The 27,948-nt window shown below is 35.2% G+C and overlaps 1 protein-coding gene across 14 annotated transcripts in view; it reads right to left on the bottom strand.

Moving 5' to 3' along the window:
- DMD (dystrophin) overlaps positions 1-27,948 on the bottom strand; it is a 1,205,254-nt gene that overhangs the window by 821,745 nt on the left and 355,561 nt on the right. For all 14 annotated transcript variants that reach the window (XM_061453343.1, XM_061453346.1, XM_061453349.1 and 11 more), the window contains exons 3-5: positions 7,014-7,106; positions 5,957-6,034; positions 3,060-3,152 (exon numbers count right to left, since the gene is read on the bottom strand). In XM_061453343.1, the coding sequence (XP_061309327.1) occupies positions 3,060-3,152; positions 5,957-6,034; positions 7,014-7,106 (264 nt within the window). The remainder of the gene's footprint in view (positions 1-3,059; positions 3,153-5,956; positions 6,035-7,013; positions 7,107-27,948) is intronic.

A 27,948-nucleotide genomic window follows, 5' to 3' on the forward strand; every position in this document is an offset into this window, starting at 1 on the left:
GGAAATACATCCTTGGTTAATGGGATACACTACTGCAAAAGCTGGTAAAATGATGAAAAACATTCTTCTCTCACTGACAGAGTTGAAATAAGTACCAAGGCAAAAATAAACGTGCATGGTAGATAACATTTTTGACTTAAATGTGCAAACTATATTTGCATACATGCACTTGGATGAAAAGTGAATTTCATTGCATGCATTGAAAGGGTACTGCATATGATTAAATTTTAATTTTTTTTAATGAATAGTTAATGTTCCTTTTTCATTAAGGAAAGCTGAGCTAGTTATTATTTTACAAAAAGCCATTAATCCTGAGGGCTTCTAAAAATATTACCCTAACATTGGACATAACGCAGTGGAGTATATATTTCTTAGCAATTTCTTTACTACTGAAAGAGCACACAAAATTTCTATTAAGAATTCTATAATTTATTTTCCAATTTTAAATCACTGCTTTCTCCACATATACTGTAAAGATTTAAAGGTCTTTAAAATACTAAGATACAACTTAAACTTATTTAAGCTTATTGTTGCTTATTTCCTCATGGAGTATATAATTTCACTACTACGCCACTTGAATTGCTCTGCATATGATATCAGCTGAAGAACAACATTCAGTGCAGAAGCTACTTTGTGATAAAAGATGGACCACTCTGAAATTGTGTCCTAGTTGTTGAAAGTCAAAGATGAATTGTGGGAATGATGAAGATCAAAGAAAGGTAGGCATTTAAAATACTGAAGTAAAAAGGTATCACAGTATCACAGTATGCTAGAGATTGGAAGGGACCTCAAAAGATCATCCAGTCCAATCCCCCCGCCGGAGCAATGTTACACAGGAATGTGTCCAGGCGGGTTTTGAATGTCTCCAGGGAAGGAGACTCCACAACCTCCCTGGGCAGCCTGTTCCAGTGTTCCCTCACCCTCACTGAGAAGAAGTTTCTTCTCAAGTTTAAGTGGAACCTCTTGTGTTCCAGTTTGTACCCATTACCTCTTGTCCTATCATTGTTTGCCACTGAGTAGAGCCTGGCTCCATCCTCGTGACACTCCCCCTTTGTATATTTATATACACTTATAAGGTCACCCCTCAGTCTCCTCTTCTCTAAACTATAGAGACCCAGCTCCCTCCATCTTTCCTCATAAGGGAGATGCTCCACTCCCTTAATCATCTTCGTTGCCCTGCGCTGGGCTCTCTCTAGCAGGTCCCTGCCCTTCTTGAACTGAGGGGCCCAGAACTGGACACAATATTCCAGATGCGGCCTCACCAGGGCAGAGTAGAGGGGGATGAGAACCTCTCTCGATCTACTAACCACCCCTCTTCTAATACACTCCAGGATGCCATTGGCCTTCTTGGCCACAAGGGCACAGTGTTGGCTCATGGTCATCCAGGTATGATCTCATCCTCAAAGTTGGGGTCACTTCCTATTCAATGAGAAATGGTGGAAAACTCTACTTCTACAATTAAAGTCACCTTGTCCTCCTGGGCACCCAGAGAGAGAATGCCAACCCTCCCATCTGGTACCTTGGTGGCACCACAGAGCACAGTGCTACACCATGCCACATTGCTGCAGGCAAAGCACCATGCTGCCTGCAGGATGGCTGGGTCCTGAAGCAAGATCAGTGTCTGAGCAGGGAAGTGCTGGCTGACACTGAGGATAGAAGGAAGCTCTTTGAAGGCTTCTCATTTATGATGAACAGTAGTAGGAAGACACATGCTCATGTCAGCCTGAAGAGCTTTTGGATGAATAAGCTCCCTCAGCATCCAGGTTCAGAAACTACACATTCACGTCTAGTAAAATCTGCTTCTTGCAGATGAGTTGCAGATGACCTCTGATAGTAATTTCTTTGTTACTGCTCCACTCTAATGTAGTATTTCCTGGCAGGAAAAAAGGCTTTAAGGTATAGAAAAGTCTGACTTCCACAAAATAGAAATACTTGCTTTTCCTGGGGAATGGGCCAATACTACAGCAGTAAGAAAAGACTCAATTTTGAACAGAATGGGAGAAAAGGGTAACACAGAAACCACCAAGACAACTTCCAAAATGTCAAATGGAAAGCTGTGATCAGAAGAGTTGTTCTCAGCACCACTGAAATATTTGCCTTATGTAAATGACTATGATTTTGCCTTTTTTTTTTTTTTTTTCCTGAAGAAAGTCAATATTTCGGCTATGACTTACTTAGCAGCTTTTCTCTGTTGCTTTCACTACAACATGTCCTGTAAAACTAGAAAAAAAAAAAAAAAAAAAAAGTTTCCTACTTCAGTGAATGATGAACATGATTTTTTAATAGAAGTGTTTAGTTTTTAATATAAGGGCTTCTAGGTTTTGTTTCTCACCATTTTTGCTTGTAATGCTATGAAAAACTTGTAGATTATTGCTTGGGAAACAGAGCCAGCACAAATGGACAGACTCTTAAGCCCAGATTCATATAAAAACACACTCAGAGCATCTGTATGCTAGTTCTTTTCTTAATTTTGATTTTACTGCTGTGTCAGAATTTATTTGCTTAAGTGTCTTCATCTACCACGTTTCTTATAAGAGCTGTACCATAAGCTTCCCCCACTTTCTAAAGAGAAAGGAAGTTAAATAAACCACATCTGCTTCAATAATTTGTCAGAGTCACATCTTTTTAGTGTTCTAAAAATAATTCTTGGAAGGATAGGCCAGCAGTGAAAAGCAAAAAAAGTAATTATTATTTTGTTTAAATATAAAAGTCACTCTCTTTAAGATATTAAAAAGAAAACTGACTATGAAAGCTATACATCCATGTTGGCTTTTCCTATCCATTTTTCTAACAATAATTTTATTATATATTCTCTTGCAACATCTGACTGGGAAAAAAAGAATCAAAAGGCCTGCTCCTAATGCTCTAACAACTATTTTATCTTCTTAAGTTTCTTAATATTCTAGACAAAATGTAAACAGACTTCCATAAAACTTGCAGATTGAGGACATTATTTGCAATGCTTATGTTTACTTTGTAGGTTGTTGCTATATAATAACGGGAAATAAGATCAGTAGAATAAAGGTACTTCATGAAAAGTAAGAAGCAGTACCACCCACCTGCCAGTGGAGAATTATATTCCAGATCAAACCAAGGGTCAGCTTATGATTTCCATCCACAATGTCTGAGCTCCCAATATTTACCAAATCAACCTATTAAAGAAGCAAAAATATATTCGTATAAGATTAATAGCAAGTCTAAGAGGTTGGTGTTATACTTTCTTTATGGCAAGGGAGATGGAGGGATGAGCCAGAGTAAATCTCTCATCTGGTTTCTGTTATTTAGTAAACATTAAATTAATGTTTCATAAATGACACAATTAATGGCCTAGCAAAAAGCATGCAGTGATCTAGACTTCCAATTACAGCAGTTATAGCATGTTGTGAAAACATACAATTAAAAATAATAGTTAACATAAAAGATTTTTTGAGTTAAGTCTCTACAATTACAAATCACAAAACTGATGAGTGACACAAAAAACCTCTATTATGCTTCCTACTACCTTACATAATGCACTTTGCTGAAAGCTACACACACACATCTAGACACTGTAAGAACCTACAGACCTAAGATATCTTTCTACATATTTAAATTCTAACAGAATTTATTTTGTCTTAATTAAATTCTACAATGTATAAGGCAAGTCAGGATGTGTTCTGGAATACAGAGGAACAAATGATTGTGATCTAAGCAAATCTTTTCCACATTAGTTTGTTTAGTATTGCTGTTTTCCACAACTATAGTATGCATCAGCATTCACCACCCTGAAATATTCTTTCCTCCACAGTGAAATGATCCTTTACACTCCCTCACTTTTCATGTTATGTAAATAAAGAAAGCCAAATTCACAGATGTGATTATAAGATGATACAAGCTGAGACCTGCACTTTTGGATGGAAACTATGAATCTAAAAATTTGCATCCTCACTGTTTCATAGATGTGGTTTTTTTCATGGTCAGAACTAATATTTATATGGCAAAGTACCCCATTCCTTCATAAATTACAGTCTGCATATCTCTACTTCTGAAGCTATTCGAAGTTACATCTGTAGAATGACTAAAGGTTTTGCATATTCAAAACAAGCCTCAACTCTTTACTAAGGATTCATAATTTTGTACTAAAAGCGTAAGAGACTGCTAATTCATTGTAACCAACAGTGTCTTGGAACATTTCCCAAGTGGAACTTAGACATTATACCCTAAATTTCAAATAGGGTCCACACAGCAAGTGACCAACTACAAAGCTTATTGGGCTATCACCTACACGTTCTACGGGCCAAATCCTTCCTCTGTTTTTGGAAACGGAAGCCTGAACACATGGAAATTACATATATCTTACTGAAACAGAGGAAAACTTCTCAGTTTGCCTTAGTGTTGCTTGAGGCTACAGTGGGGTACCTCCCCACCCCAAAACTGTATAAAAAAAAAGAAAAAAAATCTGTAAAATGGATTGACTGGAAGCAGCAGCATTTTCAAAGCTGTTACCGCCTAGATGACTGCAGACCCTCAGAGCAAAGATGGCACACACCAGAAGAAAAACTTGATTAGTCACAGTCTTTAATAGCTTTAGAACCATTAATTTTACATTCCTGAAGTCCCATAGAAATGATCTTGAAGGTTGAGGACACAGAGGCAGATCTTTGGGCTGCACACTAATTTGGTATAGTATATATATGCACACTATACTAATTTTTATGTTGTGTATAGCTTATAAAGTTTTCATTACATGAACATAATGGCCAATGGATGAGAATTTCAATTTCTAAAAGGATGTTTTTTCTTCTATATTCTTCAAATTGAATATTCTTTTTTCTTTCTGTATTTGAAAGAGATTATTGCTGTGTTCTGGGAACTGAATGAAAAGCACATTAATGGATTTAGCTAGTACATAGTCAATAAATACTTTTAAAAGCATTTACTATGAAAATCTGTAACCACATTCCAGGTATGCTATCAAAACCTTCTTGTATACTGCAAAATAGCGTATCATAGATTTTTTTCAACGGTGCCAAATATTGCAGATTTTGAAGAATTGGAAGCTGTTTCTTCTACAAATTTACATGAAATTCCATTTTAAAAAAAAAGAAAAATCAAGCTGGAGGTCTTTATGCCAGCCTTATAAGGTCACTTTCATTTATGCACAAATATTCAGCTAGATTACCTTATATTTATAAAATCAATAACTTTATTTAGCAGCTGAACTCAAGCATGTTTAGTGACCTACTGCATCTATTGAAAATATAATATGCAGCACAGAATACATTACCATTACATCTTAATGTTAAGTTTAAGTGAATGTAATAGTTTATTTTAATTTATTCTTGAGGAGAAGACATGATATAACTTGTCGGTCACTGAGAATAACTGCTAAAGTTATGGGTCCATTAGAATGCTTACGTAAGGAAAATATGAGAATATTTACTCAAAAATGATGCACAGGATACCAGCTTGAAAAGTCAATCCTGACAAAGTAGACTGGAAAGTGGTTTTGATATGATTCATTTCCTTAATGTTATGAACCACAAGGAACAGACAGCAATGAAATTTTACCAAAAAGATTTCTTGCAGGAAAAGCCTCAGTTTTTCAGAATGCATAATTGTCAGAGCTTGTGAGTAGATGTTTTGATAGGTAACACCTTCTAAACTGCTACGGATGAACTCTTGTAATTAACCTTTAAAAATATATTTTAAACACCATGCATTACCAAAAAAGTGTGCATGTTGATCTGGCTTAAGGTAGCACCCGTTACAGATATATTGTTCACACACTTTCTGGCAAAAGATTTTAAACTCTGAAACACATTCCAACTTGGTGCTGAATGATAAAGTATCCAAGTCATATTAATAAAACTTCCTTGATTCCAGTAATTTTATACTATAGGCCAGAGTTTGATCCAACACTTACAAAATATTAAATATACTATCTATAGGATGTTCTGTCTGGCTGATTACTTACATTATATCTCTGCAAAACCTGGAGTGCTTTGTTGACATTGTTCAGAGCATGAACTCTTGTGGACCCCTTTTCTTTTGCCTACAAAAAAATTAAAACAAACTTGACTGCCCAAAATCAGAAACTAGAATACACTATATGTAACTTAAATATTATATTACACCTGCAGTTTTCCACTTAATAAGTTTATGACAACAGTGAGCACATTACCATACATTGCACATTTGTAGCTTCCCAATATGAAATAAAGGCAAGTGTGAAACGAACTGGATCCACAGTTGGAAGGTAATTTGGTACCTTGACAGTTGTCAGTGAATGAATCACTGAAATGTGTAGAAAATCAGATAATTCAAATTGTTTCTATTATGATTAGTCATCTTCTCCATGGCAGAATTTAGGAACATTACCATGACAATCAAGCAACAACACATCAGCTTGTTTAGTATTTATTTACAAATATATTCTCTCAAGATTTTCAAACTCCCAGACTGTTTCATTACTCTTTTACGAGACAATTTCAGAGAAAGATCCCAGGCTCATATAGTCCAAGCAGGAGCACAAGAGAGGATATTCAAAAATATGTGTGGAGTATCCTTTAAAATTTCCAGGTTAATAAGAACAAGCTGTTTTTCACTTTTCAGACATGTACAACTTCAATACATGTGCAAAATTTGCTAGAGAAACATTCTAATTCTATACATTGAATTCTTTTCCTTGCATTTGGCACAAACTCCTAGTGATAATTTCTGACTCCAGCTAAAATCTATGTCTTAACAAACCTTGCCTCTGTCTTGCTTCTCTTTGCCACACTTCCTTAATAAATACATACAACAACCTAGAACATTTTAATTCCAAATATATGCCTACTAAAGGCTTACTGTCCAATGCAGCTCTCAGTTTCAATGTTTTCTCAATTTCAAATGAAAGTAAAAGAAAAAAACAACCTAAATTATAGTTTTTACAGACTCTCATTAACAGTGGGAATTAACAAATACAACCTACTACAATTATCACACCAAAAGGACTTCAATATTCGGTAAACCTGTGAATATACACATACAAGTTTTTGGCCTGTAAAACATTCCAGGAGCTCCAGAAGTCTTCGTCCATCTCGAAAATCATTAAAAATATCTTCAATGTAACGTCTTCCAAACTGAAATGAAACAATGGCTTTAGTTAGTGCAAACATCAAAAAGAAAAGGAAGCACGTAATTGCCTTTGTAAATACACTTTGCTAGTTACATAATAAATATGAAAAGTATGACACAAAGTAAAGGAGTAAAATATCTTACAACTGACTAGTAGGATTCTTTCAAATACATCCATTTTCAACAGGGTTCTGTTGCATAAGAGAGATTGGTGCCTACCTTATTTCAAGTACTTTTTTTATGGTAAGGAATGTACACCCCTTACTCCCTCTTAAAATTATACTATTGATACCGTTTGTAAGAAACTGCTGCAGATTCAAGAATTTGTAATTTATGCACATACCATTAATTCAAACAATTAAGCCAGAACTAAATATAAATATTTATATATATAATAAATAATATTTATATATATAAATAATTATAAATAATAAAGCCAAAACACAAACTGGACTTGGTAATTAAGGTGCAATTCAAAAGAAAAATGTGAAAAATATTTTGCAACCGTCACCCCCACCAACTCATTAAAAAAACCCAAAACAACAAAAAAAAACCCTAACACCCAGAAAGTGATATCAAGTTTAAGTACATAGTAGGCACTCTTTCATGAGGCAAAAATAAACCTGGAGTTAGACAAAAATAAGCCTCAGGCATATTCTAGTGAGGATCCAAGAAGCATATATATGTTAATAAGTCATACTTGGAATTGTACTGGATCTAGGCCTCATTACAGTAAGTAGCTAAAACACAGTTCACATTTTGTATGCAGCGTCAGCAAAAGACAAAAGGAAATAGTTGGGGGTTTCCCACAAATATCAATGGTAAAAACTGATTTACCCTTTCTAAAATACAAGTCAAATTTCTGATCTGATTAATTAATGCATTAATTTTAAAAAATATAGAAATACAATTTTGTATAGTTTAGTCACTGCGCAAAATGTGCACCTATAAATTCTGACATATTTTTTTTATGTCTGAAAGCTATTGAGAGCCACAATAAAAAACAGGGATTATTTTGTGCAGTGTCAAGTAGATTCACATGTCCACATTATTTCTAATTTGTGAAGTTTCACAGATGCTTTGACTGATTTGAGAGGAAGCATCTGTATTTTAATTTGCTAGAATTGACATCATGCTGACCTACATTGCACATCATCCATTTTCACCACAGAGCAATGCAGAATTAGGAAATCATATTACACAAAAAAACATTTACTTTCCTGTCAGCAGCGTCGTTCTGGTACTCACTGCAACACTCATTAGAGGTAGCCAGAAATTTAATGAAAACTATATTTTTTGCAGAAAGTATCAATCCCTACAGAAGATTTCTTAAATAGAGAAGAGATTCAAGCACAGTTTCCAGTGTTAGACTAATTTTTACCTCAATCAATAAATATTTATGCATACAGCACAAACTTTAGTGCTATTGGCTATTCTGGCATGACTCTTCATTTCTCTCTGACTGCTCACCCGAGGCAAGAGCTCTTTTCAGTCCCTTCATTTTTTGGTAAAGTCTTGTTTCTGATTCATGGAACAAGCAAATTAAAAACACCAAAAATATTCTAGGGCAGTGGGAATCCTTGTTTTCTAGACAGTTTTCACACCTTGCACAAACCATTCCAACTAAGCTGATTTCTAGTTAACATACATACTGCCACTTGACTACCTAAAATATCTGAAAACAGTATTGGATAGATTCACATATGATTTACCCACCATGCTCAACCTCTTGAATTATCTGTTTAACTAATAATACTCAGCAAATCTATTTTCTGCTTGCATTTAGTATGAGAAATAGCTTTGACTATAGTTTTAAATAACGGCATGAACATGTGACAGTATGAAAGTCACATCATGCACAGTATTCCTGAAGTTGGCTATTACTTACTCTATACAGCACAAAATTAAAATCAAATATATGACTAAATCAGAGATACTTTATTTTGATACCTAATCTTTCAGAACAAAAGCTATTTTTTTCCAGAGAGACAGCACAAGACCTATGCACTTCCAAGGGAACATTTTAACATTCTTTAAAAAGTGGAATTGATCAATAGACCCTTCTCTGACACTATGAACGAGCTGTGCCCATAATATTACTGAATCTCTCTGGGAATAGGAGTACAATGACATTTTGATAATAGACTATAATTACTTTGTATCATAAGGGAAAAATAGAACTAAGCCTTCATAACTGCCAGTGTGTCTGCCTTTCTTCCTTTTTGCAGGATTTAAGCTATTCATAAAGTTTAGGTTGAAATACATCTAGGACAGTCAAAAATTCTCCTTTTCAATTTTTTTTTTGTTTGTTTGTTTTGTGGGGTTTTTTTTGGTTTTTTTTTGTTTGTTTGTTTGGTGTTTTCAAGATTTCAGAAAGAAAATAAAGACACAGCATGGTAGCATCCCCAGCAGGACATATTAATTACAGATGTATTACAAGTAAAACTTAAAATAAAAGTTGCCATTGATTTTTTAGGGTCTTGGAAGCATACCTTCCATTAATCAGCATTTAAAAATACCTCAAGACACCCTATACTACTGTAACATATATCATCCTTAACCTTAAGAAGGTTGTTATTTTTCTGCCAACAGGGTAATTAAGTCTTCTTTCTCAAATAGATTGAATGTCTTCACCAGACTGACATTGCAGTAAGTCTTCAGAAAAAAAGGGCTCAAAGAAGCATCAAATATATTCATTTTGTCTTGGAAAAGTGTCTGTTAAGTTGAAGTATGGAGCTTTGAAAACAATGAAGAAAAAAAAACGCATGGCGAGTCAATGGCTTGCTGAAATAAATGCCTAGTCTTTTATTAGAAATTCCTGTGGAAAATAACCTTGCTTGAAACGTTTTTTTCAGGCTGTGACCTATAGCCAGCACCCTTTACCTACTAGAATGAAAATGTTCAGAAGAATCTCCTGTGCCATTTCTATGCATGTTGATTTGTTACTCCCCCTGTATTACAAATTTATCCAAACCCAAATTTTTAAAAATGCCCAAAGCAGCTGCATGTTGGATTCTTGGTTTACATAGTTTTTCTTCTTAAAAAACACACTGATGGAACAGGTGGGGAAAATGAGAAGGACTACAGGACAGAGGAAGGACTACAGAACACAAATTGATCAGTGTGCTACCCATTTGCCAACCCATAGTTTGACTGGCAGTAATATAAAACCAGACAGAACTGTATGATCTTAATCAATATATAAGCTATCTATAACATTAGTCAAGTGGATAAGCAAGGTAATGATCACCTCTCCCCTACTTGCTTATTTTTTATTAGACAAACAATTAATGAAGGGATTTGGGGAACTCGGAAGACAAAAAGGACAATGAGAAAAAATATACAGAGTAAAGAAAAAGAAATAATAACTGTAAACCTGAAATAAAAAAAAAAAACAGAAATTACTTTCTGTGAGCAAGACTAACAAAGCAAAAACTTAACCTAGAAATTTCTTAGAATCTTCATGACTAGAAAGACTCAAGGGACTTACATATGGCAGTTTTACATATTATTTTAACCTACTGTCTTCATTTTAAACAAAGGTCAAACCACAGACAATTTGCTTGGTTTCACTGATACGCTGTTGGCTGCAATTGCTGATGTTTACATAAAATTAGGGGAGCTGAAGGAAATCCAAGGGATTTACCTTAAAAAAAAAACAAAAACAAACCACCAAAAATGTGAGACCTTCTTCTTATCTTCTGGAAGATAAGACTCCTGTTTTATCATAAATGAAATTAAACCTGAACTTAAAGAAGGACTGAGGAAGGAATTCACAAAATATATTTGTAAGGAAAAGAAACCCTACACTACCATGGTCAACTTCACAAGCTTCAGTCTTAGAATTAACATCTCAGAAAAACATGGGAATTTAATATTCCCCCATGTTTTACAGTAGAGTGAAGCATTTGGGTATTTCATGTAATAACTCAACTGCATATTAACATGTACATGCATGTACATATTCAAGAATGCTGTCGGCACTAATTATACTGAAATAATTTCTAAAGTGTATTTTTCATTTTCCAAATTCACACAGCAACTGGAACAATCTTATGCCAAAGTTACCTAAAAAGAGAAAACCAGATGGAAATTAAAAAAAAAGAGAAAATCAGGAAATAAACTGAATATATGAATTGATATATTAATGTAGTTGTAAATTTTTTGGTGTAAATACAGTCAGAAACCTTAAAACATCAAGCTCCATCCTACTAATCTCACCTTCATTGTCATTCCTATTTTCTTCTTTCCCAAAAATCTATAATAGACATAGTTCTCTCTATGTAAATTTAAGAAATAAATCTTATCAAACAAGTAAATTATTTAATCACCTCATTCATCAGACAGAATATGGAAGAGGTTAATATTGTGAGAAGTGAATATCCCATGAATAACCAGTATTCCATGAAAAGCTCTCTATTCAGAGCTACATGGAAGCCAGTAATTGTGACAGCAGTTCAGTGACCAGCACCAAATAACTGAAAAATGTCTTGATTAGAGAAGGCACAAAGCATCTGTTCATTAACACTGCCCCTCCAAAAATTATGAATCAAAGCTCCAAAAATTCTCATTAGCATAAAACTGTTAGTAGACTTTATGTTATGAAATAAATCAGCATAGGTAAATCCTAGAATAAGGGAAAACAGGCTGAAGGGAAAGGAAAGAGGAAGGGAAGGAGCTGCTAAAGAAGGCAAAAGGAATGGAGTGTAAGAGGATTAAGAACAAGTCATAAATTGTCTCTCATGAGCACAAAGGGTAGAAATGTACTTCAATTTCTTGAGAATGTACTTCCGTTTCATAAACCATGAGATTTATAAGCACTCAAATTTTCAAGCACTGGGTCCACAATAACAACTCCAGTAAAATACATGATAGCAGAGTAATCATAACACAGCAAACTGAGTATCTGTAACATGCATATAGTTTTATTCTGTTCATAAAAATTTCATGGTACTTTTCCCTATTTTTTTTTTTTTCAGAAAAATTACAAAGGGTAAAACCTTAGCTGAAAAGAGATTTCTGACTTTTTATTTTCCTTTGCAGATACGTATGCATTTAGATTACACTTCTCATTTGAGGGCTGACTAGACTGTAAGAAGATTATTACAGTAAGACAAGTTAGATGTTATTTCTTATGCATGTTACAGTATTATTGGCCTATTATTACCAGTTCATCTGGGGAATCTAGCAACCAAATATCACAGATGGAGAGAGAGAATAAATTAAAAGAGAAAAGGCATTGTAAAGACAAAGAATTCAAGGTTAGGCATGACACTAGACAGAAGATTCAAGGTTATATAAATGGGAAAAATCAGCTTACAATAAAATTAGCGGACACAAAAATCCTTCAGACTCCTGGGGCAGATAAATAACTGAGACCTTAGGCTGGGAGAAGATTTATGCCTCCAGCAGGAGCAAGAAAGTCAGACCACAGAGTCTGGAAGGGAGAGGTAGTGCAGTCCAGCTGTGCCCAAAGTGTGACAGGCTCTGGAACAAAGAACCAGAGGTACCTTGCAGTTTGCCTAGGTCCTGAGGCTGCTGAACCAGTACTAGAAAAATGAAAAGACAGGTACAATCCAGGAAGGCGGAAGGGCGTAAGTCACAAATCTTTATGTAACTTTTTAAAGTAATTGTCTCAAGTTCAGTTTGCAAATCTGTAAATTTTGCTGAATAGACATCAGTAAAAGAGAATGAAAATCTTAGTTTACAGAAGTTACCCTTAGTGAGACTTTAAAGAATCAGCCTGTTCTTGCAGCCAAAATATTTGATGCCTCACTCTGTGAAACAATAAAGAAAAGGCATTGAGCTAATCTTAACAGATCTTTTAAGTCAATTTTAATAAGAGGGATTACTAATACTTCCTCATGCCCTGCTAAATATATTAAAGATTGAATTTCTCTCCCCAACATCCTTGTTTACAGTTTGTTCAGTTCTGCAAGGATGTTCCATGAAAGTGACTGACATTTTCTTTCATTGATGCCGGATTACTATTACAACAGCAAAAGATATTGTCCCAGCCATGAGGGAAGAACGACACATCAGGCACAGCTTAATTAGGCCATTACTGACTCACAGGGAGCACTGAGCAATAACTTGAGCCATACAAGCCATCCTTTCTTCCTTCACTCTTTTCTCCTGTTAGAACACAAGGCACCCATTCTGTTGCAGAAACTCTGTGCTGGCCAGCTGGAAGTCAAACACTGCACAAGTGGTTTGCCTCTCTACCGTCAGAGCTCCAATCTGTCTCCCAGCATTTGTGCTAGAGACTTTCTTTTTTCACAGTCTAACTTCATCTTTCAAGGAATTAACACAGAGGAGTAACTGATGAATTTTAAAAATTACTACTACTGACCAACTGAGAGGAAAGTTTAATACCCTCTTTAAAGATGCCACACTCTTCTCATAGGTAATAAACCAAATATTATCCTGCATTTCAACAAGTTAGCTATCATGACACCTCCAGCAGGCGCAGAACACCCATCTCCACCCTTTAAAACTGATCTAGGGGCAGGTCTTGGCAATGGTCTGAAGGCAGTTCATGTTTGTGGGACAGGACACATACTCCCAGAGCAGGGCAGGAGCCAGTTCATATCTGGACACTGATATTCAAGTAATGACAACAGACCCTCCTGGCACTTCTACTCAGTTCTTGTAAAAGGGTATTCTCCCCTCAACACAAGGAGTCACTCTACTTTTCTAGTGCCATTACAGAGAAGGATACTCACCCCTCCTTAAGTTTCTGAAAAATAACTTGTTATTTCTATTTTAAAATAAAAAAAAAATTACACTTCAGGGGCCATACCCATACAGAACAGAAGTACAGATGTATTGAAAGACACAATTATGTTAGTATAGCCATCACTGTTCTTTTTAGGAATTTTAGTCATTTCTTTCCAAATTAAATGTAAAAAAGAATAAGCAAATAAATGTTTCATAGTAACTCATACCTTGTCTTTGTTTTACCCTCATCTAGTGCTTACCCGACACCAGAGAGGTACAGAAAGTTCTGATGTCAAAAAAGCAGAAGAGCTATCAGAGTGAAGACCAGTCTCACCACAGCCTCCAATTATTTTATAGGCTCTACAGATAATCGTTATTATCTCCTTTGCATACTTTATCATACTCTTCTGAAGCCAGTATACAAGGCTTTCTGGCACCCAAAATGCAAAAATATGTTCTTTGTAAAGTTTTCCAATTTACCTTTCCTTTGTTGAAGTCTACTGTAAGATTAATTATGTGATAATTAAAATATTAGAGGTTTCATCATGCGTAACAGAACTTCCTGAAGTTATGTTAAAATGCTCCCTGTCCTTGGAATCACTAAAATTTATAAAGTTGAACTATCTTCTTAGCTCTGAAAGCAAAGGGAATCCATTATTTATTAATTAGACGCATGACATTTTAAAAGTCAAACCCAAAATAGTCATTATCTATCCTATTTTCATATAAAATTTCCTTATGAGTTTTATTCAATACAACTTGAATCCACTTTAATTAGACCTTCTATCTTCTCTATTAATGTCATTTGAAAATAAGATTTTGAAATTAATCACATCACTAACCAGGCTATTTTTTTTCAAAATTCAGTGTATTATATTTTTTGTCAGAATGAAACTAGATTAAGAACAGATGCTAATTGTAATAGAATTATAGTATTAAACCCCTAAAATCTGTTTGGAACAACAAAATAAAACCTACTGATACAGTATCCAAGTAGAGCAGGAAAAATATAATATCAACAGTAGTTTTTTAATAGCACTAAAATATATATTTCAAAAAAGTATATAATCCATAATATCTATTGCTAAAATTAAAAGATATAATTTCAGTAACTCTAAACTGAAATTCTCATTTAAGGGAGCACTGGTTCCACAGCAGACTGTTTCCACGAACATTTGTAATTCCAATAATTTATTTTTCCAGATGTGGTTATTAGAAGACAGGAAAAAAAGGGAATGTCTTCAGTCTTGATTTAAATCACAAACATTAGCACAAACTTTTGAATGGCAGAGACAGATTTAATGACATTTTGTCTTTTGGATTACTGATCTTCTGAATCTTATAGAACAATTTAATATTTACACAATAAGGTACAGAATACTGCATGTGCTGTGTTTCCTCACATATAAAGATGTTCTTTGAGTGAGTTTGGATTCTCCTTTTATAGATGGACAGTCTTTAGCAGTACATTTTTCATGAGTTTACAGCTTAAATCCTCGCTGCAAAGAAAATCTGAAGTGTATAAATGATAAGCCAAATTTCAGACATATTACTTTGGAAGTCTTTCATATGTAGTACACAGTGTCATCTTTGAAGCAAATAAAACAGACAAACCTCTACTACTGGTTTTACTTTTAACAGACAAATAGTCAAGCTTCTGAATAGGGGCAACTATTCAAATAAACGAAATCACAGTCATTACCATTAGGAAGAAAACAAAAAAGGGCAAACTCCCTAATTATGCAGTGTTGCTATTATTTGTATTATGAATCCCATGTAAACAAAAGACTTCATCTAGATCGGTTCTCTGACCAAGGAAACCTGATATGTAATTTGGATAAAAGCTTTACAACAAAACTCAGTTTGACTCTACATAACGGCTCATACATGGCAGCTCCATTACTGTGTTTGCAACATGGTGACACTGCTCACTGCAACTGACTTTTACTTCCCTTGGGAAGTCAGCTTTCCTGAAGCACTGAAGAATGGGCTAGAAGATACCCCCCTAAGGTGGGAGTATCAGCCCATAGTGAATTTAGGACCCCCCTTAGGGCCACAAACCCAGCTGAATTAGCTGAGAACTGGCTTTGTTAGCACCGACCACAGAGAGAACTCTGATGGTTAAAGCTAACGTTCCAACTTCTGCAGCCTAAACTTTCAGTTCTTATTGCTTCAGACACTTTTCTCATGTAAGAAAAATGTTTACAGTTATCAGGATCAACACAACAATAAGATATATAGAGAGACTACCCTAACTCAGACAACTGCATAGACCTAAGTCATTGCAGCAAGTTATCCAGTTTGTCTATGGAGGAAGAGCAGAAGGCAAAAGTTCTTGCCTTTCTTGTCATGCTTCTCCACTAACTCATTTTTTTTTAATTTTATTAACACTTATTGATAAGGAAAAACCTAATCACCATTTTAACTTTAAGAAAAAGATGAAAGAATGTTAAAAGACAAGAAGATAGCATACAAAAAAGAAATAAGTAATGAAATTATGTATTCAGTCTTTGCCAGTGAGCAGTCATCCTCAAAACCAAACATATTTTGGTAGCTGAATCAAAAGGAAACTCTTAGTGCATCTGAGGTAGCACTGCTTTCAAATGTATTTTTTTCAAACATAATTTTTATTGACTCAGATGAACCTTTAGTACTGACATACACTTGGATGACTCATCCTCCTTTCTAGAGTGTCATGAACAGTTAAACTCAGTGCATTTTCCGGCACATGCACATAGGCACTCCTTTTCATCTTGCTATACTGAATAGTTAAATCAAGTATATATTTCTTTTCAATATCACTAGCATTGATATTTTTTTGAGTCATGGAAGTCCCCAAAACTTAATTAGCCTGGGTACACAAAGAGGCACTTCTGTAACATGAGTACTGTCTTTGGCTTGCCTGGGTGAGGTTTCCAATGGCTGAATCAGAACAGGCTGCAGAGTCACACAGCACTTCCGCTAGTATTAATGCAACAGGGGACATTATGTCTAACTTGGCATGCTCTTCACAGAATTACTGGGCCTTCTGGAAGGCTATGGAAATGTTAGCACACTATATGGATTGTGTATAGACATGATGTATGTAGCACTGGGAGAGAGCAGGCTACACAATGCATGGATTTATATAGTTCAAGAAGTTTAACTTCAGCTTCTTCTACGCATGTTAATCAGATGCTCAGTCTCCAATGCACATCAGCACTCATTAGCAAGTGTTATTTACTGTAGAGTGTAGGCTTGCTCGGGCAACTGCCTGACATTATTCTTTGAATGCTGGAATTTAAATCAAAAAATGTCAAAAATGTATGAGTAATACTAGTTTTGTTTAGTGTCACACAGCGTTAAATTAATCAGGACTATAAAGAGCCTTTAGTCAGAGGTACTTATAAACTACTGTTTATTTTTTTATGTAGTTCATTATTGTTTCCCAAATTTGCTGTTATCTTCAAAGCTAGGAAACTTTTCGTAAAAGTTACAGGAAATTTAGCCATTTTACACCTACTAAATGACTTCAGCCACAAAGATAGGCATTGTGATGTGGGGACAAATGTCACCTTCAGATTTTCACTTTTCCTAGAATGGAAATTAATTTTATTCAGATTCTGAAATATTTACAGCAGTTTAAATAATTTTGTTGAGCACTGTGGTACTTCCACTTTAAAGCTCCTCTATATGGGGACAGGCTTTTTAATAGGGCCTGTAGCAACAGGACAAGGGGTAATGTTTTTAAACCTAGAGGAGAGAGTCAGACTAGATATAAGGAAGATTTTTTTTTTTTTTTTTTTACAGTGAGAATGGTGAAAAACTGGAACAGGTTTCCAGTGAGGTTATAAATTCCCCTTCCCTGGAAACATTCAAGGTCAGACAGGACACTAAGCAATCTGAACTAGTTGAAAATGTCCCTGCTTATTGCACGGGGGTGGATTATGTGAACTTTAAAGATCCCTTCCAATCCAAACCATTCTGTGATTGTATAACTGTACCACTGTAGCAATCTGAAGAGTCTCATTCTAGAGAGAGTTCTGCTATGAGAAACCAAGATGAAAGCATCAGAGGCTACACAGTCTGAAAATAATTTGAAATCCCACAAATATGATTTTTTTTTTATCCACCAAATTGACAAATTGGAGAAATAGCGGCAAAGCTCACTGAGTCTCAAACTTCCTCACTTCGCTGAACTTTCATGTGCTGTAGTTCTACATAAATATAGTGAAAACCTGAACGCAAATATTTCATAGTCGATATTTTTCAGTTCTACACAAAACAATATAAGTTTATATAACAAAACCATCAGAATTAATTTATAGAATACATAAAAATATCTTGAATGCCATAATTAAAAAAGTAAGATAAAGAATGTTTCAGCAGGAACACATTTAATGTTTTAAAATAATTTTTATCTGCTTTTAATTAGATCAAATGAATTTCAAATAAATTGAAAAGATATCCATAATCAATTATGCATTCTAAAATTTAAAAGGTGTTTTGACTAATAGTTTGCTATTCATTACAACAGCTTCTCTCTATCCTACGTTCTTGGGTTCACTGACATTTTAGAAAATCTGTTTCACAAGAGCTCCTGTAAAAAGTAACTCATTTTGAATTGACCACATTGACATTTAAAACATATGCATCTAAATGTATGGTAACCAAACTTTTTGCAATAATCTCAAGACCCCTTTAATGTCCCTGTGATTTCACATCCACACAGAAAACATGCAAAGACTCATTTCAGTGAAAGTGGAAAGCGGATAACTTAGCACTGTAAAAGAACAGAATTACTGTTCAGTAACATAGCATATAAATCTTGTACCATAGATTAAAATGGTACTGTTTAAACTAGGCTCTTGGAAACTAAGGGGCATGACAGGAATGTGAAGGTCACATGCAACTCCTGCAAAAGTGCCCATAAAATCCTGAGAAAAGTGAATAGGGCAAATAAAAGAACTACAGAGCTGGCTGGTCTTGAGGAACACTAATTTAGTCTTGTGCAGGGATTTCTGGAGATATTCAAGACTTGAGCAGACAAGGAGCTAAGCAACCTGATCTAATTTGACCCTGTACTGAGTTCTAGAAGTCCCTTCTAACCACAACTATTCCAAGACTTAACATGATCTTCCTCCTTTTATGACAGAATTATTTTAAGTGAGTGCTGCATACTGCCTATAAAATAAATCAGGCTCCTAACTCCCACTTGGTGGGAACATATTTTTTATAGCAAGACAGTTAAGGCATTATACAGCAAATATTTCTTTTAACAAAAATTTTATCAAAGTTCCAGTTTCACCTGAATAACTATTGCAAGCCTGGATCTTGGGGCTGGAATATTTCAGATTTACGATGATAGAAATAAGGCAAAGATCCTCCTACACGATAAATGGCTAAATGACAGTCTACAAATAACCTTCCTAATTTTACGTAGATAAATAATTGACATGGCCAAACTCATGTAATGAAAACAAGAAGAAAACAATTATTCTAGGGCTGTTCTCAAATAGCTAATTAAATAATTTATCAACAGCAAAAGAAATTAAAAAAAATCTTACTTTTTTTTTGGTTTATTATAGTTTTCAAACAACAGTAGTTAGCACACAGGCAACCAACTGAAAAGAAAAAAATCACTGCTAGATCTCCTGTAACATACCATGCTACCTCATTTTAACATTCTACAATTATTCTGCCTAATGGAGACAAAGTTTCTAAATGTGATTTAAGAAAACAGTCCTCAAAAAAAAATATTAAAAAATAAAGACGTAAGCTTAGCTTACAAATATGAAACTGTGTAACAAGAAAATGACACTTTGGAATCTGAGTAATCCCAAATCTGTAATGGTAAACTCTCAGAAGTCAAAATATGCACTTTTACATAGTCATTTGAAAAGCTCTTACCATCCAGTAAGCTACTGGGCCAACCTCCTTCTTAATAGCAGGATCTTAAATATCGGGGTATTAAGTAGCTGAAAATTAAAGAAAACCCTCAGTTCCCTATGCAACCTCTCCCATCCTGAAATTGCCTCAAATATGGTATATCAATATCTGTTCTAGGCAGTGATCATTCAGAGAGAAGGAGGTTATGAAAGAGGTTTGTTTCATTCACTGTATGAGTTCTAACGAATTAGTATTACCTATTATGATGCTTTGAAGAATATAATTATAAATTCCAACTGTTTGTGCCAATGCCTCTTGAAGAAAAACTTCCTCACAGCTACTAATTGGAAATATCAAAGTTCTTCTGAAGAAAGCAAAATCACCACTTTTACACAAAAGCACTCTTATCCTCAGGAAACCACCTACATACCACAGTGCACATCAATCAGTGGAAAAGAAATACATAGCTGGCCAGTATTCTAATTTCTGTATGAATGAGCCCACCAAGATGCAACAACCAAACCCCCCCCAAAAATGGAAGAAAAGAAGGAACCAAAGACAGTTTGAAGTGTTTGTAAAATTCTATAGTTGAAGATTTCCTGGGGCACTGTTATACCTTTCTGACAGATCAATCAATCCACTAACTCTATAAGGAAAGTTTACATACAGGTATGGTGATACAACTTTATATTGCAGGTGTTTAATGGACTTTTATGAGTATTAACATTTGCTAGTATTCCTCTGGCAGCTAAAGACTTCAGTCAAACACTACAACCATATTTTATTATAATTTTATTATATTATGTGCACAAGAAGTAATGATAGTTGTCCTGAAGAGCCCAAAATTTCAATAACATACAAGTTTTCCACAGCCTTGCTTTCTTTGATGAAAGCATATATTCCCGAAGGCCTAGTATGTTCCTGTGAGCACTAAGAACTCTGTTTGCAACTAAGAGGCATACTGTGATGATGATGATGTTTGCAAGCCAGATACATCAAGGATCCCATTTCAATAACTGCAGGAAATCAGGACATTTTCTCTTGGATAGCAACTCGCTCCAGTTTTAAGTCCCAAGATTGTATAAAATATCTTCATATGAGACACTTTTAAAGTCAATCTGCAGCGATGCCTTTACAGTATTTCACTGAGATCTAAAGACAACAATACAGTCTCCTCAATGTTCCTCTCATATTTTTTACAGAAACTCAAATAACATCTAAAAGTTTCAACCCTGCAAAACATGTTACACTTGTTTAATTGCTCAGTGTCCTATAGAGGAAAAGCTGTACCTACCTTTAGAACCAGACACCTTGATGGAAGTTATTTTCCTGCTTGGTATGCAAAATAATATAATGTTTTTATACTAGTTGCAGTTTAAGGGCTTATCATAAACTTCCATTTTGTCTCTACATTGCTTCTCTCTAAAGTCCTCTCTGATATATTCCACATCCCACAGCTACTTCATCATGCCCTAAAATGTAATAGAAGTTAGGTTCACTGCACAGACATACTAGATGTGGCTCACTTCCCTCCCTTTTTGTTTCAGCATTTTGTTTTATGAATCTTTTTTCTTGTTTCTTTGACTGAAAAGTGAGTCCATACTACTTTATGGGATACAAATGAGTAATAAAAACTACAGCTTGAAATGTTATTTTTTGTTTTTTGTTTTGTTTTTCTTTGTGGGGTTTTCTTTTTTTTCCCCCTAAAATATTTAGTAACTTCCTAGTAATGTTACTAAGAATGTACTAGTAATGTTACTCATCCATCAGTTTACTCTAAGTAGTGGCAAGGAATGATGGATTAAATAAAAATTCAAAATGCCCAAGAATTCCACAGGTGTTCCTTTACCTTAAATTCACATTTTTATGGTTAGACATTAAAATGCAGATAATACCTGTTTATGTCTTATCCTACAGCATTAAGGCTCACCAGGGTGTATTTTGGCAGAACGTAAGTCTACATCTCACATGCACTGAAGGCCTTCTTGGGTCGTCAACATCTGCAGTGTGCATTAAAAGACTTCTAAAACATATCCCAGGCAGCCCTAATAGCACTAAAATATATCTAATTACAGGGAAAGCAGGTTAAACACACACAAAACTACATTTCTATAACTAGAGCCAATTTTCATATCACTTGAAAGTAGCACACTCTACACATCAACTTCATTTTATAAATGGAAAGTGAAACCAACCGCTCTCCCTGTGCAGTGTTCTTCTGAAGATAACACCTGATTCACCCTCACAATTTTTACTTTAAGATCATGATGGAACATAACTTTAATCCGTAAATTATATACCAAAGTTTTTATATGGCTGGGTGTACTTATATCATTTCTATGTACCTGATCTGAAAGCCTAAAAGCTGTGAGTGTGGTTCCCCAGCAGAGGACTATCAGGATAAAAAGGGAATGCAGCTGAACTGTAGAATCTGCACCTGCTGGGGTTTTAAATGTTTCAAAAGCCCCACACTAATGTCCTCTTCCACCAGATACCTGCCATAACCTGGTTCCTGGAGCCAGACTTGAGCTGCCTAAGCACTTTGGCAGCTCACACTCATAAGCTGGCAGCCCTCTTTTAGACAGCAGAATACAGAAGAAAAAATAAAAAAAGACCAATGGATCTGGAGATAAAAGAAAAACATTTTGGAGTTACCATAAAAAGTGGAAAGGGTGAGAGATGTATGTTAATAAACAAAATAGTTGCATGCTGCACCATTTTAAAACCCCAGGAAATTGAGCATTGCAAGGGCTTTTAAAATGAAAAGAGTGATTCTAGATCATTTCCTTCCAATATTTAAATTATTGAGAAAAAAAGATTTTTTTTTAATGTTCTGAATAGCATTTCTTCCTCTGTTCTCAACCATGGCAACACTTTATGAAGCAAATATCCATTATATGAATACTCTGCTTCCCAGTAATTCAAAATGTTTCAAAATTTCTTCTCTGCAAAACTTGGAGGTAACCAGATCTTCAAATTCAGGCCTTAAAATACTCAGCAAACTAAGATGATTAATATCTTGACTAGGTGAGGGGAAGGCATTTTCCTTGTTATCTGGCTGCACCAAATACTGTTCATGAATCAAACACTACTCATGATGGTAACAAAGTTTCTTAGAAAAATATCTTAAGAATATACCTCAACCCTCTCCTATATGCTGCAGTAATTGTAGTTTGTAAAGTGCAAAACATCTAGATGAAGTATGGTGAAAACCTCTATTTTTGAAGTCTTTTAGTTCCTAGGTCTCAATCTGGCCTTGTGTGTTAGATTTATCTTTATTTGGACACAAGAAAAGCTATTTGAAGGGTTTAAGCTTACTTTTAATACAAATCCATGTACCTCTCAGGTATTCAGATTGGGCTGTGTCAGTACTCAATGTTTTAAAGGCCCTTAATGAAGCAAATACTCTAGAAACTGCTTTTGCCAAACTATGTAGTGTGGATATAAGAACTCAGCTTCATTAACTCAAATGTTAGAGTTCTTTCATATTTTAATGTGCAAATCTCAATAGAAATATTTCCAAAATAATAGAATGAAAAGGATTTATTTTAATATGACATGTCATTGATATTGGTAGAGGTCATACACAATCAGCAAGCAAGCACACCATTGACACTATTTTCAGGGATTGCAGTTATGGTATAATTGGTATAATTCAAAAAACTGTGTTAGGAATACATTGGAACCTCAGGCAAAATCTTTACTGAAGCCACTATGATACCTAATATGGGTCCAGGATAAAAAGGCTCAGATAAAAACTTCTGGGAAGCCCATGGAAGATGGGTCAACAAAACAGCAGATTTTGCATTGCTTCATGACACAGATCCTAGGCAATTTCATTTGACCATGTTCGAGAAGTCCATGATAAGAAAATGTTTAAGCTTCAGCCACGAATATTTCTTTAAAGAATGGTAAGAAAGACTCATGAAAACACAAATGAGACTGGAATCCCCATTAGCTTCCTGCAGTACTGGAAGTAAGGCAGGAGCCATGAGCTCTAGCTGGCATCTCAAAGCTGCAGTAGATATTCCAGGCTGCTCTGAGTAAGGACAACTGTTGATACATAATACTAGGCAAGAAACATTTCTCTTTCTTTTCTTTCTGGTACATATATTATTTGAGCACATACTCAGACACTGTGAATGACTGAGGATGAAGAACACTAAACCATCCACCTAGCAATTAGTAAAGTTTAGGGGTTTTACCACAGAAAAGCTAGTTTCAAATACTCGCCTTAATGTTGCCATGATAACATTAAAATTCCTTACCCTTAACACATGCACTCCAATTATCAATTGGACAAGGTATTTGCTGTTGTGAAATTACATCTTATTCTCTAAGATGACAAATCCTTAAATATATATATATATATGCCTATGCAATGGGCAATTCCTCAGAGCTTATTCGACTAGAGGGATGAACCCTCTGACGCAAACAACTAGACAAAAAATTGCTTTTGTGCTAATGACTTTTCAGGCTTTAGAGCACCGAAAGCCCCATGTTGTAAGAATTATACATTAGTCTTAACCAGCTATTTGGCCAACACATGGAAACAAATTTTTGTACTATCTTTTCTGAAGGCTTATAGCACAGTTAGTTTTTAATGGATATCCCTCTCCATATAGAATCAATAATCTACACTTCCTTATTATTTCACACCAGCTCCAGTCACGCAGATGAAATGCCAATTACTGCCTCTTAAAGTGTTAAATAAAATGGTATTAAAATACTGCAAACTCAACTGATGTTTCCACAATTTAACAAATGCATCTAAACCAATATTTTAAAAAATTGAAAAATTGCTCCTGCAGTAATATTACACCTGCCAAGTGTCCACCCACAGCACTTGAAACGTCTGGATTATAATTAAAGCTCCCAGGAGGAAAAAAAAAAAAAAAAGAAGAAGACAGAATACCATCTAGCAGAAGAGCTGTCACTATGCCAGTTTTTTCAAATGCTAAGCTACCAAAAGCTCTTCAGGGATGACTCCTGCTTCATTAATAAATAATACAAAACAGACAACTCTATGTCTATATATAGAATATTTCTATAACACATATTAGTATTGTAGTGCTGTTTTCTGTTACTGCATTACACTTACATAGATTTATTTGATATTATAAATTCTCTTTACTTTCATTACTATAGCTATAATATGAATTTTACTGTAGGCACCCAAACAGTTGTGCTGGTGATAACAGAAAATTCTCCTGAAACAGAGTACACACTCATCACTAAAAAACTAGTCAAGAGCTCCCAGCCTCTTGATCACTAAGAAACTAGTCAAGAGCCCCAACATGCCCACAGCATGAATGCTTTACTAGTATAAGAACAAATTGTTCTATGGTGCAGAATCTGTGCATAGCACAAAAAATGGACACAAAGAAGCAAAAGACCTAACTTCATAGCTATATCTAGAGAAGTACCAGAAACAGAAGTAGTTAACACACTGCACTTTTTCCAAACGTTAGGATCACTCAGGAAGACCAATTTTCTACAACACCACAAATCAGACCTTTGCCAGAAACCTAGCTATATCTGAAGAATACTAAAACCCTAGGTGTGACCTCAGCAACATTTTTGGCCATTATATAGAATTAGAAACAATAAGCGTTTGAATATAATACAGTCAAGCTTTACGTGAACATTTGTGCAGGGCTGAGTTGTAACAACTATTTTTCTCCTTCTTAGTAGCTGTTGCAGAGCTATGTTTTTGACTTTAGTCTGAGAACAACACTGATAACACATTGATGTTTTTAATTGTTGCTAAGTAATGTTTATCCCAATCAAGGACTTTTCAGTCTCATGCTCTGCCAGGGAAGAGGGGGAGCTGGGAGGAAGAAGAAATGGGACACCTGATCCAAACTATCCAAAGGGGTATTACATACCACAGCACATCATGCCCAGTATATAAACTGGGGGGAGTTACCTGGAAGGGCTAGATTGCTGCTGCTCAGGTCGGGCCGGGTATTGGTCAGCGGGAGGCGAGTGGTTGTATTGTGCATCACTTGTGTTTATTGTTTTCTTTCCCTTTTCCCCTTTTAGTTTCATATTCTCTCCCCTTGTTATTTCCCTTGTCATTATTATTTTTGATGGTAGCAGCAGTGGTTTTTATTATACCTTAGTTACTGGACTGTTCTCATCTCAACCTGCGGGTTACATTTTTTCAATTCTCCTCCCCATCCCTCTGGGAGCAGGGGGAGAAAGAAGGGGGAGAGTGAGCGAGCAGCTGCATGGTTCTGAGTTACCAGCCGGGTTTAAACCACAACAACATGTGACAACACAGATGGAATGGATCCCAGTATTTGCATTTCAAGGTAAAAATAAAACACATTTCTATATGATACAATATTTAGCTTCTATTTCCCCCCATTCTTAGACATTGAAGACAGACATTCCACATCAAAGTTCAGTGAAGGTGAAGGAACCCTGACTTCCAAGGAGTTAATTATTTCAGGCTAGCAGCTAGTGTGTCTATCAGTTTTTCCTGAGTGCAGTACCACAGATCACACCGTGTTCAGGAACAGCGACAGAGAATTTAACTTGAGTGTGACAAACAGTAATGTGTGCAGGATAATACACTTGCGTAATATTCTTCATTTAAAATGCACAACACTGGAAGGAAAAAGCAAAACACTGTGAAAGACAATCAAAGCTATTCATATTTAATACTTCAAACAAGAGGCCTTAAGTCTTGTAGAGGTGACAACATATTACAGAAAATGCCAGCAATTAGGCTTGTCAAATTATAAAATAAGAAGCTTCTATTTTAGATTTTCTGAAAAGGCAATTAATTTTGAAACTGTTTCACAAAAGAATGTCGTGTTTCTGTCAGAGCCTAATGAACAAAGTAGAGATATGATGTATTAATTGTGTATTTTCCAATAGGCAAGCGCTGAACCATAAACCGCAGAGCTTTTTTGTGATGACTTCTTGTCAGTACAACAGATACTGTAAGTTCAAATGCGTTATCCATCGTCCATTAAGAAGTACAGTGAAAACAATCACTATCAGTGATCTCCTCAGGTGCACCATCAGCACGTCCTGTAGGTTTGACTGCCACATCTTCAGCAAACTGTCTTCTTTTATTCTGCATAGCAGCAGAAGTAGTTTAAAAAGCCCAAACACAATAAAAAAATGCAATGTCAAACAACATTCATATAATAAGCCATTTTTATGTATTCATGCATTAAAAGACACGCTTGTGAGTAAGTCTCCAAATACAATGTACTAATTACACTAACCTAAATAATCATTTTCATGGCCTGATCAAGTTCCTGTTGATCAACAGGGCTTCTTCCTGGAAACCTAAAAGAAAACAGCCTCTAGCAATTGCTCTGTTAATTAAAAGCTTTTAAAAATATTTACAACTATGTACACAGTGGCTGCATCTCTGTATTACTCACACACAAGGTAGTAAGAAGTTTCTTAGGGTACCAGATTCCACAACAGTAAGAAGAGAATCTTTGTTTAACCAGGTACACTGATTTCTGCTCAACATGGCAGACCCTTAAGTGAAGCACAGCCAGACTAGAAATCTCTTTGATATTTTGCTAAGTTTTTATAGTAAATTCTAAATGGAAGGAAAGCAAGATTATTTGATTGCACCATACCCATAAAGACAAGATTCTTTAGGGACTTATTTATGGTTTAGCATATCAACTGATTTTGACTTTGAGAATAATAGAAAATCACTACAGATGAAATTCACAATCAAAACATTTATATAGTGAAAACCAGTAATAAGCTATTTCAAATCTAATACTAAAATCCAACATAAAACAAAATTAATCTGTTAAATTTATTCTTAATTTTAGGCTTCAGGTATTCTCCTAATCCAGTTTGCTAGTATCAAGGACTCATTTGACAAACATGTATTTTAACACAGCCTGCAAGGTCATACACTTAGGAAATACAAATTAATTTCCTGTATTTACAAAATGGAAGACAGAACAGAGAAATACAGACACATTAAAAAAGTATGTATGATTCACATCATATATGTAGTTCCTCCATGTTGCTACAGCTAAGTCAGTGAATATGATCCCTTACCTCATACATGGGATAACGTCAAGGAGTAAAGAAACTATTACGTCTGCATTCATTATTATTAAGACAGTTATGGGATCACAAAAGACAATTATCAGAAGTGCTAAGCGAAATGTCTTCTCTCCTTCATTTCAGGTATACACTCCCAGATACATAGCTGAAGAGACACTTTAAATACAGTATCTGGACTGCAGCTGCATCCATCTTTAT

This window comes from Pezoporus flaviventris, unplaced genomic scaffold (assembly GCF_033815535.1).
Source record: "Pezoporus flaviventris isolate CSIRO_AGI_PZ_B2104156 unplaced genomic scaffold, CSIRO_AGI_Pfla_v1 ptg000015l, whole genome shotgun sequence".
Taxonomy (NCBI): domain Eukaryota; kingdom Metazoa; phylum Chordata; class Aves; order Psittaciformes; family Psittacidae; genus Pezoporus; species Pezoporus flaviventris.